Source organism: Oncorhynchus mykiss, chromosome 8, assembly GCF_013265735.2.
Source record: "Oncorhynchus mykiss isolate Arlee chromosome 8, USDA_OmykA_1.1, whole genome shotgun sequence".
NCBI lineage: Eukaryota > Metazoa > Chordata > Actinopteri > Salmoniformes > Salmonidae > Oncorhynchus > Oncorhynchus mykiss.
In genome coordinates this window covers 19,957,764-19,975,200 of record NC_048572.1, presented here as the reverse complement: position 1 = coordinate 19,975,200, position 17,437 = coordinate 19,957,764, and the positions used below count along the sequence as shown (strand labels likewise).

The 17,437-nt window shown below is 44.7% G+C and overlaps 1 protein-coding gene across 1 annotated transcript; it reads left to right on the top strand.

Annotated features, from left to right (window-relative positions):
- Window positions 1-14,234: 14,234 nt before the first annotated feature.
- Window positions 14,235-17,115, top strand: LOC110529559 (solute carrier family 35 member D3-like). Its single transcript, XM_021611841.2, has 2 exons — window positions 14,235-15,116; window positions 15,628-17,115. The coding sequence occupies exons 1-2, from the start codon at window positions 14,681-14,683 to the stop codon at window positions 16,491-16,493; spliced, it is 1,302 nt and encodes a 433-aa protein (XP_021467516.2). The 5' UTR covers window positions 14,235-14,680; the 3' UTR covers window positions 16,494-17,115.
- Window positions 17,116-17,437: the final 322 nt, after the last annotated feature.

The window sequence follows — 17,437 nt, the reverse complement described above, 5'->3', positions numbered from 1 at the left end:
GGCCATGTTCTGTTATAATCTCCACCCGGCACAGCCAGAAGAGGACTGGCCACCCCTCATAGCCTGGTTCCTTTCTAGGTTTCTTCCTAGGTTTTGGCCTTTCTAGGGAGTTTTTCCTAGCCACCGTGCTTCTACAACTGCATTGCTTGCTGTTTGGGGTTTTAGGCTGGGTTTCTGTACAGAACTTTGTAGCCTAGTGGTTAGAGCGTTGGACTAGTAACTGGAAGGTTGCAAGTTCAAACCCCCGAGCTGACAAGGTTCCTGTCGTTCTGCCCCTGAACAGGCAGTTAACCCACTGTTCCTAGGCTGTCATTGAAAATAAGAATTTGTTCTTAACTGACTTGCCTAGTTAAATAAAGGTTAAATAAAATAAATATCAGCTGATCAAAGAAGGGCTATAGAAATACATTTGATTTGAAATTTGATTTGTAGTGTGTGTGAGTGATAGGGTGTATACATTGAGTGTACAAAACATGATGAACTCTTGCTCTTTCCATGACATAGACTGACCAGGTGAATCCAGGTGAAAGCTAGGATCCCTTATTGATGTGACTTAAATCCACTTCAATCAGTGTAGATGTAGGGGAGAACACGGGTTAAAGAAGGATTTTTAAGCCTTGAGACAATTGAGACATGGATTGTGCATGTGTGCTATTCAGAGGGTGAAAGGATAAAACAAAAGATGTAAGTGCCTTTGAACGGGGTATGGTAGTAGCTGCCAGGCACAGCGGTTTGTGTCAAGAATTGCTACGCTGCTGTGTTTTAATGCTCAACAGTTTCCACCATCCAAAGGACATCCAGCCAGCTTGACACAACTGTGGGAAGCATTGGAGTCAGCATGGGCCAGCATCCCTGTGGAACGCTTTTGACACCTTGTAGAGTCCATTCCCTGATGAAATGAGGCTATCCTGAGGGCAAAAGGGGGGGTTGCAAGTACAACTCATTATTAGGAAGGTCTTTTTTGTGTTTTGTACACTCAGTGTACATCGTCTTGTGAATGTACACAGAAGAGTCAGTGCAGGATAGGGTCAATGCAGATAACCATTTAATGAACTATTGAGCGGCCTTATGGCTATTTAGCAGTCTTATGGCTTGGGGGTAGATGCTGTCTCGGAGCTTGTTGGTCCGAAAGCCGGACACTCCGGTGCCGTTTGTTGGACACTAGCAGAGTGAACAGTCTATGGCTTGGGTGGCTGAAGTCTTTGGCAATTTTTCAGGCCTTCATCTGACACCACCTGATATGGAGGTCCTGGTTGGCAATGAGCTCCGCCCAAGTGATGTACTGTGTCGTCCGCACCACCCTCTGTATCGCTTTGCTGTCGAGGGTGGTGCATTTGTGGTGATGCAGCCAGTCAAGATGCCCTCTGGTGTAGCTGTAGAACCTTTTGAGAATCCGAGGGCCCATGCCAAATCGTTTCAACCTCCTGAGGGGGAAGAGGCGCTGTCGTGCCCTCTTCACAACTTTTTGGGTTTGTGTGGACCATGTTAAGTCCATAGTGATTTGGACACCAAGGAACTTGAAGCTCTTGACCTGCTCTACTACAGCCTCTTTCTCCTGTAGTCCACGGTCAGTTCCTGGTTCCTAACCGTGTGTCAATTTCTCACAGAATGTTGGTGTACATGGAGGTTCTAGGATTTGCATGGTTTCATTGATAAATCAGAGCCATACTATATTTGTGCGCTCGTGAACGATCGTTACAACCCGGCCTCAGAAATGCTCTCCATTCACCTTTTATGGTAACAAAATTGCCCTAATTTTCTGTATGATTTGGAGATGTTGGAACTGGGCTGTGACCGTTTCTAAAATAAACTGCAATGTCAAATTTGATCACATTTAAGTAGAGGTATGGGCAGAATGTTTGAATATTTTTCAGTTACTTTTTCAAACAACAATAGCGAGTGCCAAACATTGATTGTCTATTCGAAAAATGTCAACGCAAATGCTACAGCACACAATTGTTGTTCAATGTTTTGTTTATCAATAGATGTGGTGTTTTTATCTCCCGCCTTGGTATAGTTTTAATTTAATTTAAACTCCTATCGCACATCAATACTGTAGCCTACTGTATACCCATACTGTCAAATATTTTAAATAGGCTACCGGTCTATTTACTTTATGCTTGCAATACAATTGATCAACCAGTAGAAGTTGTGCATACGCATGGTCTGAGATTTGCGTGGAGATGCGCTCACTTTCTCATCAAGTTCAATACTGCTAAATACCATCCTGGCACATGCAACGTTTAGTCTTTAATCTTTTTTGTGCTCACACACCTTTGATAAAGGAGGCCCAGGGGAAACTCTCTGTCAGGCCTGACATCAGTTCAGGGTGATGAATGAGAGACAACAGGTCAGACCAGTCAATGAGACATCACAGCTAGGCTCAGACAGTTGCCATCAACAACTCCACCTACAATACACTGTACTACAGGATACCTCAACTGTGCATATATTAGAAAGGATTTTTATTTTCCCTTTCTTGATAAAAATAGATTTCGGGGTCTCCCAAGTGGTGCAGCGGTCTAAGGCGCTGCGTCGCAGTGCTAGAGGCATCACTACAGACCTGGGTTCGATCCAGGGATGTATAACAACCGGCTGTGATCGGGAGTCCAATAGGGCAGCACACAATTGGCCCAGCGTTGTCCGGGTTAGGGGTACTTTACTTGGCTCATCGTGCTCTAGCAACTCCTTGTGGCGGGCCAGGCACCTGCAGGCTTATCTCAGTCGTCAGTTGAATGGTGTTACCTCCGACACAGTGTGGCTGGCTTCCGGATTAAGCGGGCAGGTGTTTCGGAGGATGAATGACTTTGCCTCCCGAGCCTGTTGGGGAGTTGCAGCGATGAGACAAGATCGAAAAGGGGGGTAAAAAAATTAAATAGATTTCGAAGAAAATATGGCTTTTAACATTCTGCTTTTAAACAGTGGGAATGGCATCTCAGTCATCCATTTAGGTCTTGTACATAACATCATTTCAGTTACCCGTAAAGTTTGTAAATACTTGGTGAAATACAATGCCGCCGATTTTATTTCAATATCAAATCATTTCTGGGTAACAATTAAGTACCTTACGTGATTGTTTTAAATTAAAAGGGTACAAAAATAAACAAAAATAGCCTCTTAGCAAAATACCATTTCTCAAGAAAGTATTTTTCTCCCTCTCTGAGAGTGGTCAGAGAGGGGGCAAATTGTAGGAGCCTAATGGGAGGGATGTTTAACCTGAAAATGAGCTGGCAGAGAAGAGGGCAAACTCTCTTTGTAAATGGTCTATTAACTTGTAACGGTTGTCTTGGATGGAAGAAGGAGAGGACCAAAGCGCAGCGTGTTTAGTGTTCATCTTTTTAATAAACAACTGAACACTTCAAAAATACAAAACAACGAAGGGACAACCGAAACAGTTCTTTCTGGAGCAGACACGCAAAGACTGAAAATAACCACCCACAAAACATAAAGGAAAACAGGCTACCTAAATATGGTTCTCAATCAGGGACAACGGTAGACCGCTGCCTCTGATTGAGAACCATATCAGGCCAAACACAGAAATAGCCTCCTCAACCGCCCCCGTGGCCTCTTATGACAGGCGGGAGACTCTGGCAGCGCCGGACAGGCGGGAGACTCCGGCAGCCCCGGAGTGAAGGACGGTTCTGGCGGCTCCTGGCTGACTGACCGCTCTGGCAGCTCCTGGCTGGCTGACGGCTCCTGGCTGGCTGACGGCTCTAGCAGCTCCTGGCTCGCTGACGGCTCTGGCGGCTCCTGGCTGGCTGACGGCTCTGGCAGCTCCTGGCTGGCTGACGGCTCTGGCGGCTCCTGGCTGGCTGACGGCTCTGGCAGTTCAGGACAGACTGGCGGCTCTGGCGGCTCAGGACAGACTGGCGGCTCTGGCGGATCAGGACAGACTGGCGGCTCAGGACAGACTGGCGGCTCTGGCGGCTCAGGACAGACTGGCGGATCTGGCGGCTCAGGACAGACGGGAGGCTCTGACGGCTCAGGACAGACGGGAGGCTCTGGCGGCTCAGGACAGACGGGAGGCTCTGGCGGCTCAGGACAGATGGGAGGTTCTGGCGGCTCAGGACAGACGGGAGGCTCAGGTGCCTCAGGACAGACGGGAGGCTCAGGTGCCTCAGGACAGACGGGAGGCTCTGGCGGCTCAGGACAGACGGGAGGCTCTGGCGGCTCAGGACAGACGGGAGGCTCTGGCGGCTCAGGACAGACGGGAGGCTCTGACAGTGCTGTCCAAGAGGAAGACTCTGGCAGCGCTCAACAGGCAGGCACCTGTAGGGAGAAGACGGAGAGACAGCCTGGTGTGGGGGGCTGCCACCGGAGGGCTGGTGCGTGGAGGTGGCACTGGGTAGACCGGACCGTGCAGGCGCACTGGAGCTCTTGAGCACCGAGCCTGCCCAACCTTACCTGGTTGAATGCTCCCCGTAGTCAGGCCAGTGTGGCGAGGTGGAATAGCCCGCACTGGGCTGTGCTGGCGAACCGGGGCCACCATGCATAAGGCTGGTGCCATGTACGCTGGCCCGAGGAGACGCACTGGAGACCAGATGCGTAGAGCCAGCTTCATGGCACCTGGCTCGATGCCCACTCTAGCCCGGCCGATACGAGGAGCTGGAATGTACCGCACCAGGCTATGCACACGTACCGGGGACACCGTGCGCTCCACCGCATAACACGGTGCCTGCCCGGTCCCTCTCGCTCTCCGGTAAGCACGGGAAGTTGGCGCAGGTCTCCTACCTGAACTCGCCACACTCCCCCCCCAATACATTTTTGGGGCTGCCTCTCGGGCTTCCAGCCACGCTGCCGTGCTGCCTCCTCATACCGGCGCCTCTCCGCTTTCACTGCCTCCAGCTCTGCTTTGGGACGGCGATATTCGCCTGGCTGAGTCCAGGGTCCTTTGCCGTCCAGAATCTCCTCCCAAGTCCACCTCTCCAGGTATCGCTGCCTCTCCTGCTGCCTGTTACCACGGTTCTTGGTCCTTTCTTGGTGGGTGGTTCTGTAACATTTGTCTTGGTTGGAAGAAGGAGAGGACCAAAGCGCAGCGTGGTTAGTGTTCATCTTTTTAATAAGCAACTCAACACTTCAAAAATACAAAACAACAAAGTGACAACCGAAACAGTTCTATCTGGTGCAGACACACAAAGACTGAAACCACCCACAAAACACAAAGGAAAACAGGCTACCTAAATAGGGTTCTCAATCAGGGACAACGATAGACAGCTGCCTCTGTTTGAGAACCATATCAGGCCAAACACAGAAATAGAAAATATAGAAAAACCAACATAGACTGCCCACCCCAACTCACGCTCTGACCATACTAAATAAAGACAAAACAAAGGAATAAAGTTCAGAACGTGACATAACTTATAACCCACTCAGCCAAACAATCTGACATTTCTGTCTTTTCAAACAGCTCTTACACTAAAAGTGCATTATCATAATTTTCCCAATTTCACAGTATTATTCCAAACTCATAGTGTGAAAATATATGTAAAACACATGAAAATCACTATTTTAACTGCATCCCTTTTCAGGATATGCCTGCACTTGAACAGTAATCAAAATTATTCAGATGCACAAATTTGCCCTGCTTCTAATTGATTTGAATGACGATGTACCCGTCATCTCCAGTTAGCCAAACTCAGTTCATCTGCGGGCTGAAAATCTCTTTCTGGCAGATGTGTGCCAGTTGCACGTCTCCGGCTGCCAATGGAAGTCATGCCTACCCAGCACAACTACACAAAAGCCTGCTTGGCGCTCCAAACAATTTGTTGGGATAAGTGTGTTTGAGCAAGCATGCATTTTGCCTAAATTGTTCTCTGTCAAGCCCAGGTTTGCCTGTTGCCAGCCTGCGGGGGTGCTGGAGGGTTTGGTTAGCTGTGCCAGGAAAAGGGGGCATGCAGTATGGAGGAGGGGAGATACTCCTGCAGCAGTTCTTCTCTCCCTCTCCCCATCAATGGAGAGAATAAACCACAGGCTAAAGCATATAGCCTCCCAACCTCTATCTCATTACGGCAAGAAGATACAGCCTTTATACAGCCCACAACCCTCTTCAGTCTACACGTGATGGGTTGTCTCCTATAATACAGCCCCAAAACACACAGCGCACCACTGCCCCCCAGACACTTACCCTCTCCCCAGCTAATCTGCAGAGCAGTTCCCTACCCCTCACCCTCTCCCAGGGCAATGCTGCATGAAATTCAGTGGTTCTCCCTTACCCTGCTTCATTCACACGTATCTGATTGATCACCTCTCTCTAGGTTGCGCTAGCCTTTGACCAGCGGTATAGTCATTGTGCTGTGAAGTGCAGCACACCACACAGTATAGCACCACACAGTATAGCACCACACAGTATAGTACCACACAGCACCGCACCACACAGCACCGCACCACACAGTATAGCACCACACAGTACAGCACCGCACCACACAGCACCGCATCACACAGTATAGCACCACACAGTATAGCACCACACAGCACCGCACCACACAGTATAGCACCACACAGTATAGCACCACACAGTACCACACAGTATAGCACCACACAGTATAGCACCACACAGTACAGCACCACACAGTATAGCACCACACAGTACAGCACCACACAGTACCACACAGTATAGCACCACACAGTATAGCACCACACAATATAGCACCACACAGTATAGCACCACACAGTATAGCACCACACAATATAGCACCACACAGTATAGCACCACACAGTATAGCACCACACAGTATAGCACCACACAGCACCACACAGTACCACACAGCATAGCACCACACAGAACAGCACCACACAGCACCACACAGAACAGCACCACACAGTACCACACTGCATAGCACCACACAGTATAGCACCACACAGTACCACACAGTATAGCACCACACAGTATCAAGCTATAGCACCACACAGATCAGCACCACACAGATTAGCAGCACACAGTATAGCACCACACAGTATAGCACCACACAGCACCACACAGATTAGCAGCACACAGTATAGCACCACACAGTACCACACAGATCAGCACCACATAGTATTGCACCACACAGAACAGCACCACACAGTATAGCACCACACAGAACAGCACCACACAGTACCACACAGTATAGCGCCACACAGTACCACACAGTATAGTACCACACAGTACCACACAATATAGCACCACACAGAACAGTATCACACCGTATAGCACCACACAGAACAGCACCGCACAGTACAGCACCACACAGTATAGCACCACACAGTATAGTACCACACAGTATAGCACCACAGTACCACACAGCATAGTACCACACAGTACCACACAGTATAGCACCACACAGAACAGCACTGCACATCACAGCACCACACAGTATAGCACCACACAGAACAGCACCACACAGCACAGCACCACACAGTATAGCACCACACAGAACAGCACCACACAGCACCACAAAACACCACACCACACCGAAGAGCAGCCTCTCCTCCCCTACATAGACCCTCCAACCTTTAGCAATTACATGTTAACAGCTCCTTATGGAGCAGGAGTTTGAGCTGCTTTGAGGCCAGGCTGGGGTAATGCATCACAGAGGGGGAGAATATGACAGCTATTCTAACATTCAGAGGAAATCCACGATTTTGGAGAAAGTTGACATTTGGGATTGGATCTCTCCGCTCTCGGCCACCCAGCAGGGACTGGGGATAGGTATACCCCTCAGGGGTCATTCCTCTTCCTACCCTCCTCCTCCTCTTCCTAAGTTAACCCTCCAGACTGCTGCAGCGCTGGCCTCTATGTGGCTTTCACTTGATGTTTTACAGTAAAATAATTCATGGAGACCATTTTTTCCTTCAATGGAAGTGTCACGGGCTGCTTGGCAGCGAGAAAGTCTCCTCTCTGTAGTACTCAGGAATAATGAATCCCCCTCTCACTGAGATGCACAGGAGAGGAAATTAACTGTGGAGCTCAATGGAGACGTATTTCTTCCAGGCTAAATCATACTGGATGAATTATATACTGTAGGTCCCTGTTTGTTTTTATGACCCTCCATGCTTCATTGTTCATAAAAGATAAATCATCTTAGCCTTTATTCAAATGTATGTGGATAGATAGGCCAATATATAATTTGTTGTATGTGAAGACTTTTGACTGCCATGCCATGGAGCTTTTTTGTCTTTGGAGCTAAAAAGCCTAGATCAATTTGCCATGCATGCTATTGGATAGCATTGTCCATGTCTTTATGAAGACTAGATGAAAGTGGACAGTATGTAACTCACTTGACAACCATGACATGCTGTACGTCTGGTAGAGTTCAACCTAATAATAAACCCCACGAAGGCTCAAAGACATATTTGTCTCCACATTGTTGAAAAGGCACGTTGAGGCCTTTTTGAAGGTGCTTTAAAAGCAATGACTGCTTGAATTGTCAATTTTCTTTCAATCTCCACCCAGACACTCTACCCACAGCATGTAAAATAATACAGTTGTACTGTGTGCAAGTCTGATGATCAAAAATATTTGCCCCAACACTAAGACACTATAAAACATCCAATGCTATTATAGGAACACAGTACAACTGTGTACCGAAATTACACAACTCTCAAATCCCACCTATTGTATGAATGTGACCATACAAAACTCACATGCATCCTAATATATCAAATAAAATCAAATTGTATTGGTCACATACACGTGATTAGCGGATGTTATTGTGAGTGTAGTGAAATGCTTGTGCTTCTAGCTCCGACAGTGCAGTAATATCTAAAAAGTAACGTCTAACAAATTACACAACATATTCCCAATACACACAAATCTAAGTAGGAATTAATTAAGACTATATACATATGGATGAGCGATGTCAGAGCGGAACGGACTAAGATACAGTAGAATAGTATAGAAACAGTATATACATATGAGATGAGTAATGCAAGATATATAAGCATTATTAAGTGACATCATAATCCTCTGTCTGACACCAGTTCGAATCCCAACAAAACTTCCTTTCTCATCATATTTCACCTCACATGAGGTCATCATCTCCATCCCTCAGATCACATGGAATCTCCTTTTGATGAGTGCAGTCTGTCTGTGTGTTCACAGGTGGTGGACTGCTCCTAGGTCAAAATCTATGCACCTCCATGCCTGGCTGCCCCTACACGCAGTGCACTGCAAAGAGCTCATAATTGGCCTGCCACAAGGAATGGAGGACTTTTAGGACGGCGGTGGGTTTGCCAAAGCTTCACTGCAGCTTTCATAGTGCTGCTATTAAGAGCCCCCACACACAACTGAGCCTGAATACAGATGGGAAAGCAGGGATTTCTCCTTAGCTCAACACACAGGTCTGGACTCTATCAATTATCTTTGTTAGACTGTCCATTGCATTACAATGTTCAAATCAAACTTTATTTGTCACATATGCTGAATACTTAGGATGCGCCAAATACTCATTCTTAGGATATGAAAGTAAATGTCATGAATCTGACAGAAGGTTCTGTGATCCCTAGAGGAACAGTTGAGTGGAGAGATCCCTAATTTAGCCCTCAGCGATCCCAGCTTTGTGGTGCTTAATGCATAAGAGTTACAATGCTGAGGCCTGATCCAAATGTTCTCTGCAGCCATTTTTTTCTGTGAGTAATTATCATAATAAAAGTGACTGCACTCAGACTCTATGGGCACTCACTCGCTCTTTGAAGGTCTTACCTTACATGAAGCAGAGTCACTGCAAAGCTGTCTGGCATGGCACAGAACTGATATAGGCACACATTTGCTATAACTCTCTTTAAATGAGTTCTTTACAGTCTTTGCAATTGCTTTTTTTGCAATTCATTGTCTTTCACCACTTTATTCTGTCGCCTATAGGCCTACTTTTATGTTAATGTTTATGTTAGTTTTTGTTGTTCATGTCTTATCAAGATTTGCTTAGAGCTATGGACTAAATTATTTAATGGCAATAACACTGGATGCATTCTTATCACTCGTACAGTAATTCCTCCTTGTCGATATGGGAAAACTAACGGGGAATATTAGAATTTGCCTTTCTTGGCTCAAAATGGGATATCATCATGAAACATTCTAATTAAAATTGTTGTTAATATATTTTGTATGCCTATTGCATTTTAATTATCTGCCCTAATGTTGATTTTCCACACTGGAAGCTAAATTGGCGTGGTCAGAATGAATCTATAGATATAGTTAAGACATCAGAAGCAGTAATGAGTGGTTGAGATAACATAGTGAGGAATTGAGGATTCTCCTCAAAGTTTTGTGTCTTAAGGAAAATGAACTGGGTCCATGTGCCCGGCTCCCCGTTTATCATGGCACGACAGACAAAAGATTTAAGTGCCTTTGAATGGGGTATGGTAGTAGGTGCCATGCACACCGGTTTGAGTGTGTCAAGAACTGCAACACTGCTGGGTTTTTCATGCTCAACAGTTTCCCGTGTGTACCAAGAATGGTCCACCACCCAAAGAACATCCAGCCAACTAGACAGAACTGTGGGAAGCATTGGATTCAACACGGGCCAGCATCCCTGTGGAACGCTTTCGACACCTTGTAGAATCCATTCGAACTGACGAATTGAGGCTGTTCTGAGGGAAAAAAGAAGTGAAACTAATTTAATGTAGGAAAGTGTTCCAAATATTTTGTACACTCAGTGTAGGTCTTCACTGCATCTGAGCATACACCACAGCCCTATAGTTCCCCTTCCTTACATTTACATAATTTAGCAGACACTCTTAACCAGAGTGACTTACAGGAGCAGTTAAGGTTATGTGACTTGCTCAAGGGCACATAGACAGATTTTTCACCTAGTGGCTTGGGGATTTGAACCAGCGACCTTTCTGTTACTGGCCCAATGCTCCTTTCCGCTATAGGCTACCTGTCGCCCCATTGCATGGCTGTGGCGCAACACTTGGCACCTTCTTGCTGAAACTGAAATGCTGTGCGTTGAAGCACTTGCAGTTGAGTTGCTTCTGTGTTGAGCACATGCAGATGACATCACAATATATCAGATGGCATATCCACATATAAAGATTTAGACTGTGAAGATCTACGCAGAAATGTTGATTGACAAGAATAGAAGGCTCTCTCCAGTGACTTCACTCTAATACACATATACACATGGCCTATGGACTGCTGTATATATCACAGGAAGTTGGTGGCACCTTAACTGGGGAGGACAGGCCCATGGTAATGGCTTGAGCGGAAATGAGTGGAATGGTATCAAATACATCAAACAAATGGTTTCCATGTGTTTGATGCCATTTCATTTACCTTGTTCCAGCCATTATTATGAGCCGTCTTCCCCTCAGCAGCCTCTACTGGTATATATATTCCTTAAGGTCACCTTTGGGCACGAAAAATTGTCCAACTCCGCCTCTTTCAAACAGAAATGGAGTGTGCCTTTGGTGGTTCATCAATGTGTCATTTTGGTTATGCGTAGCTAGTTCATTAGCTAAGCTAGCCACTGTAGCTACTGTAGCCAGTAACTCCTCCTGTACGTGTTGACTTCATTTCACAGGATTTGTTTTTGGACAGAAGGTGTAGAGATCGGTAAGAAATAGCACTCCTGTATCCAAATATCTTATTCATCCATTTTAAATATATTTTTTTGCATTAAATGACCTGGTATGATGGTGCATTGATCAGTTATACAGTTTAAAGCCATTTTTTTGTGTTTTTGCCCAAAGTCAACCTATAACATTACAGTCAACATATGCATATGGTTATAAGAATAAACATAGACAATAATTAAGTGGAATAATTGGAAAACTTCACAAACAAAGCGACAAACTCAACCATGTCATAGTCTTACAACCATGTTATGATCAAACAAGTATTGGGGTTGAGTGTGGCTGGGTTGAGTTTTTTGGCTCAAAATGTGCTCCTCGTGTGGTGAAGAACAGGAGACGACATGGCATGCATGAAATTAAGAATTGGCTTATATTTTTGCAATAAAAGGTAATAGATTTCTATATTTATTTCATGTAACAGAGTTGAGTTGTTGAGCATGAGGACGCCAATCTAACAATAAAAATACATTTAAAAATATATATATATATAAAAAAATGCATGACGTGCTTGTCTTTGCACCATATTGTTCCGAAGACTTGTATGATGTCACTTCCAGTTGATGACACAAGAATAAATTCACTATTTTTATGGGTGTAATGATGGGGCAGTGAGTCGGAAGCAGGTGCAGGTGAATCGTTTTAATAAAACAACAAAACCAAGAACACGACACTAACATAAGGCAGTACGTCGATACACAAGAACAATACCAACTGGTGAGTGAACATGGGAGAGTGACATATAAAGGGGAGGAAATGATTAAGGTAATGGAGTCCAGGTGTGAATCATAATGATTGATTAAAATCACCTGTGAATCATAATGATGAGTGTCAGGTGTGCGTAAGGATAAATCCCAGGACCAGTGGTTAGTACTCTGGCGACGTCGTACGCCGGAGGGGAGGAACAGGAGCAGACGTGACAGTACCCCCACAACCAGGGGGACGACCTCGAGGACGAGGAGCTTGTCGGCAAAGGTGGAAATCGGAGGATTAGGAAGAGCAGGAGACAATGGGGGATATTGGTTGACGCAATGGGGGGATAGACTGAAGTATGCAACTTAATATTGTGATTTTAATCAATAATCATGCATTTATTAAAAAAAATCCTCAACAAAAAAGCACAAATAGATGTTCACATCTACGGCAAAATCTATGACAAAATGCTTTCTGTCAGTTAATGTATGTGGACATCCCTTCAAATTAGTGGTTTCGGCTATTTCAGCCACACCCGTTGCTGACAGGTGTATAAAATTGAGCACACAGCCATGCAATCTTTATAGAAAAATATTGGCATTAAAATGAACTTACTGAAGAGTTCAGTGACTTTCAACATGGCACTGTCATAGGATGCCACCTTCCCAACAAGTCAGTTCATCTAATTTATGCCCTGCTAGAGCTGCCCCGGTCAAATGTAAGTGCTGTTATTGTGAAGTGGAAAAGTCTAGGAGCAACAATGGCTCAGCCTTGAAGTGGTGGGCCACACAAGCTCACAGAACGGAATCTCAGAGTGCTGAAACACGTAGCGCATAAAAATCGTCTGTCCTTGGTTGCAACACTCACTACCGAGTTCCAAACTGCCTCTGGAAGCAACGTCAGCACAAGAACTGTTCGTCGGGAGCTTCATGAAATGGGTTTCCATGGCCGAACAGCCGCACACTGGGTGTAAAGCTTGTCGCCATTGAACTCTGGAACAGTGGAAACGCATTCTCTGGAGTGATGAATCACGCTTCACCAAATGGCAGTCCGACAGACAAATCTGGGTTCAGCGGATGCCAGGAGAACTCTACCTGCCCCAATGCATAGAGCCAAATGTAAAGTTTGGAGGAGAAATAATGGGCTAGGGCTGTTTTTATGGTTTGGGCTAGGCCCCTTAGTCCAGTGAAGGGAAATCTTAATGTTACAGCATACAATGACATTCTAGATGAATCTGTGATTCCAACTTTGTGGCAACAGTTTGTGGAAGGCCCTTTCCCATTTCAGCATGACAATGCTCCTGTGCACAAAGTGAGGTACATACAGAAATGATTTGTTGAGATTGGTCTGGAAGAACTTGACTGGACTGCACAGAGCCCTGACCTCAACCCCATCAAACACCTTTGGAATGAATTGGAAGGCTGACTGCGAGCCAGGTCTAATCACCCAACATCAGTGCCCGACCTCACTAATGCTCGTTGCTGAATGGAAGAAAGTCCCCGCAGCAATGTTCCAACATCTAGTGGAAAGCCTTCCCAGAGGTGTGGAGGATGTTATAACTTGTATATAATAGGCTGTTATATCCATAATAATGCCCATGATTTTGGAATGAGGTGTTTGATGAGCAGGTGTCCACATACTTTCGGTCATGTAGTCATTGTAAATAAGAATTTGTCCTTAACTGACTTGCCTAGTTAAATAAAGGTTAAATAAAACAATAATACAAAATATATATATATATATATATATATATATATATATATACATTTAATTTAAAAAAGCTTTATGACCAAAAACTTAAAATATACTTAAAAAGGTAAGAGTGACTCAAATCGTACCTGTTTCATGGAATGACCCCTTTATTGTGAGCAAAAAGTAACCGTTGTTGTGGCACAAGTGTTATTCCACAAGGCAAATTCAGCGCTTAATTAAGTGTTGCGCTCATGCAGCTCTCTGGTGCTAGAGGGGATATACAGTGCTGGTGGGCTTATCCATATGCACGTCGCACTGTAGTTTAGTTCTTTCAAAACAGCTCTTCCAGCAGTCTCTGGTCTCTCTCTCTGCTGTATCCAACAGCATGTGAAGCAAAAGAAAGAAAGCTAGAACTTCTCCAACATGAGGTAATTTAATTGATGAAAAACGCATGCTGTCTGGCTGCAAATTGAAACAGACGCGTCAGCATACCCAAGCTTTTTTTCTCTTCAACGTTTTGGGACCAGCCTCTATTTGCTTTTAAGGTCCTGCTTGTAGGTCCTGCTTGCAATTAAAACATTTAAACATCCTGACATTAACAACTTGGACATTTACAGCTGTGCGTTCAAGGAGGAAGACTGTACACTGTGTACACCACTTTATTCCAAGGGACTGAGTGAGTGTTCAAGAAAGACTCACCAATATTTTCATTTTCTTGCTCTTGCGTAAAGGGAAATTCAAGGCAAACATGGAAGTTTGTAAAGGTCGTTTACTTGGTATCTCAGTCGCTGTTGCTCATGGATTTTTCTCGGGATCGTTGAACATTTTACTAAAATTTCTCATCACGACTTATAACTTCAACTACCTCACTCTCATCCAGTGCCTCACCAGCACGCTGGCAGCGATTACACTGGAGATACTGAGGAGACTGGGCAAAGTAGACATACCTCCGTTCAGTCTTCAACTAGCCAAAGTCTTCGGAGGTGTTTGTATTCTGTCCACATTACAGTCCACTCTAACACTATGGTCTCTCAGAGGACTGAGTCTACCCATGTATGTCGTTTTTAAACGGTGTCTACCGTTGGTCACCCTAGGCATCGGCGTTTGCGTTCTGAAGAACGGTATTCCGTCAGTGGGGGTCATAACGGCGGTGCTCATCACTACTGGAGGAGCAGCTTTAGCTGGTAAAATTACACTTATTCAAATAACAATAACTTATACTTACACAGTAAAGTAGAAACGAAACATCATAATTGATTCTAAATAGCCTATGCATAGGGTGCATACCACGCAGTCAATTTTGATGATCAAACTGCATAACAGCAATAATCTATCCTAGTGTTAATAATATTACAAATACACGAATGGTGTTAGTGTAAAAATAAAACAAAAAAAAGAGATTACCACCGTTTTTTCTAGAAACGTCCCTGGTAAAGTATCCAGATGCAACAGCTCTCAATGTTGCCTCTACGGTGAGGAAAGTTCAGCATCATGCTCTGTCCCCTTTAGACCACACATTTAACGCACATCCTATCCATATGGATAGAATGTGTGTTAAAGATGTGGCTCCACACTACTTTTTAATAATGTTTAGAGCATCAGGATACCTTACAATAGGTTTCACCCCCCAAAAAACTAATGTAATCACTTTTTTTTTTTTTTACTGTTCTCACCACTGTGTCTGTGTTTACTCAGGATCTGGTGACGTGACGGGTGACACGTTTGGCTACGTGACGGGCGTCCTGGCTGTGATCATCCACGCCTCCTACCTGGTCTTGATCCAGAAGACCAGCACAGACAGTGAATATGGCCCCCTCACGGCCCAGTACTCCATCGCCATCATGGCCTCCCCAGTTCTCTTAATCTGCTCCATTGTCAGCATGGACTCCATCAACATGTGGAGCTACACTGGCTGGAGTAACCCCTTCATCTCAGGCATCTTCTCCCTCTGCATAGTCATCGGCTGTGCCATGAACTTCACCACGCTGCAATGCACCTACATCAACTCGGCCGTCACCACCAGCTTTGTGGGAGTGGTGAAGAGCATCGCCACCATCACAGTGGGCATGGTGGCCTTCAGCGACGTGGAGCCCACCAGCCTGTTTGTTGCCGGTGTTGTGGTCAACACTGTGGGCTCCATCACCTACTGCATCGTCAAGTACTTTGAGACCAGGAGGAAGACCCTCTACCAGGACCTGGAGGAGCAAAGCAAGGACGAGAGTCTGCCTGGACAAACTTACATTGAGAAGAAGCCTCCCAACGGAGACCTGGAGCCCTTGCCCAATGGTCACGGATGGTCCGATGAAGGATCGATTGAACAGGTCCCCACACAGGACCACCTCCTCAATGATCAGAGCCTCAGTGACATCCCACTTCCAGACACCAGCAACAGCATGGAGTCTATAGAACTCCAGAGAGAGGCCTTTCATAACGAGAATCGGGCCAACCAGGCCAACCAGTCTGTGAGTGACAGTTACCTAAGGGCGTGTAGGTCCATCCGTAACCTGCAGTTCTTGAACAAAGACACCTTAATAGATAATATGGAGGTGCAGAGCCCTTAATGGGGAATCACTCTAATTTCAAACGGTGCATGTTTTGTCAGTCTTTTCTGTTTGTATGTTTTTTCTGTTTATTTGTAAGACTGGTTGGACATTGGGCACTGATTTAATGTTTAGAGATCTGTATTTTTCTCATGGACATGCGTTTATGGAAGCAGCAAAGTATTTTTGAGAAGATGGAGTGTTTATATGAATTGGAAAAAATATACTGACTATTTATAAAAGCATTTATGTTTAAATGTTTTATATGGATTTATCAGTCATATTAATAACAGGTGAATAGTTGATGGTAAATTGCTAAAACTAGGGGTCAAAGACATCTGATACCATAATAATGGAATACCTCCCAACCACTATTTTGCTGTATGGTAAACAAAATGAATTGTCTGTGTGACAGTGCATCGGGTATGGTTGATATGTATTTACATGTTATAAAAAGATTAATACCAGTTTTTGTTTGAATCATTTTATTTGCACAAAATGTTACTGCCTGTCCAGATTCTGTATAGTCCATGAATTGTGATATTTGTCAAGTGAAGAGCGATAGCAACTTCCATTTGCATGTACAATGCAAAGTACATTTAAATGTTTTTATGAAACTCTTCCACTGTGATGTTGGCCTCTTCTTTACGATAAATCCATTACATTGAAATCCATGGTAAATGTTTTAGCCAAATTGCCTTTCCATTGTGAAATGTTTTTGAACTACCAACAATAGATAACTGTTTTGGTAAGGTTCACTTAACATCAACACAATATAGGCGTACTGAACATTTCTTCCTGGGGCAGATAGATATGAGGTAATTGTATTTGTGAGGAGATCATTATCATTAGAGCATATAGATCCTTAATGTCAACATTAGATTGGAAAGAGACTAGAGAATGACTTCGATCCTACATCACTTCTCTTACTGGGTCATTAGTCAAAGTACACCACAACAATTCCC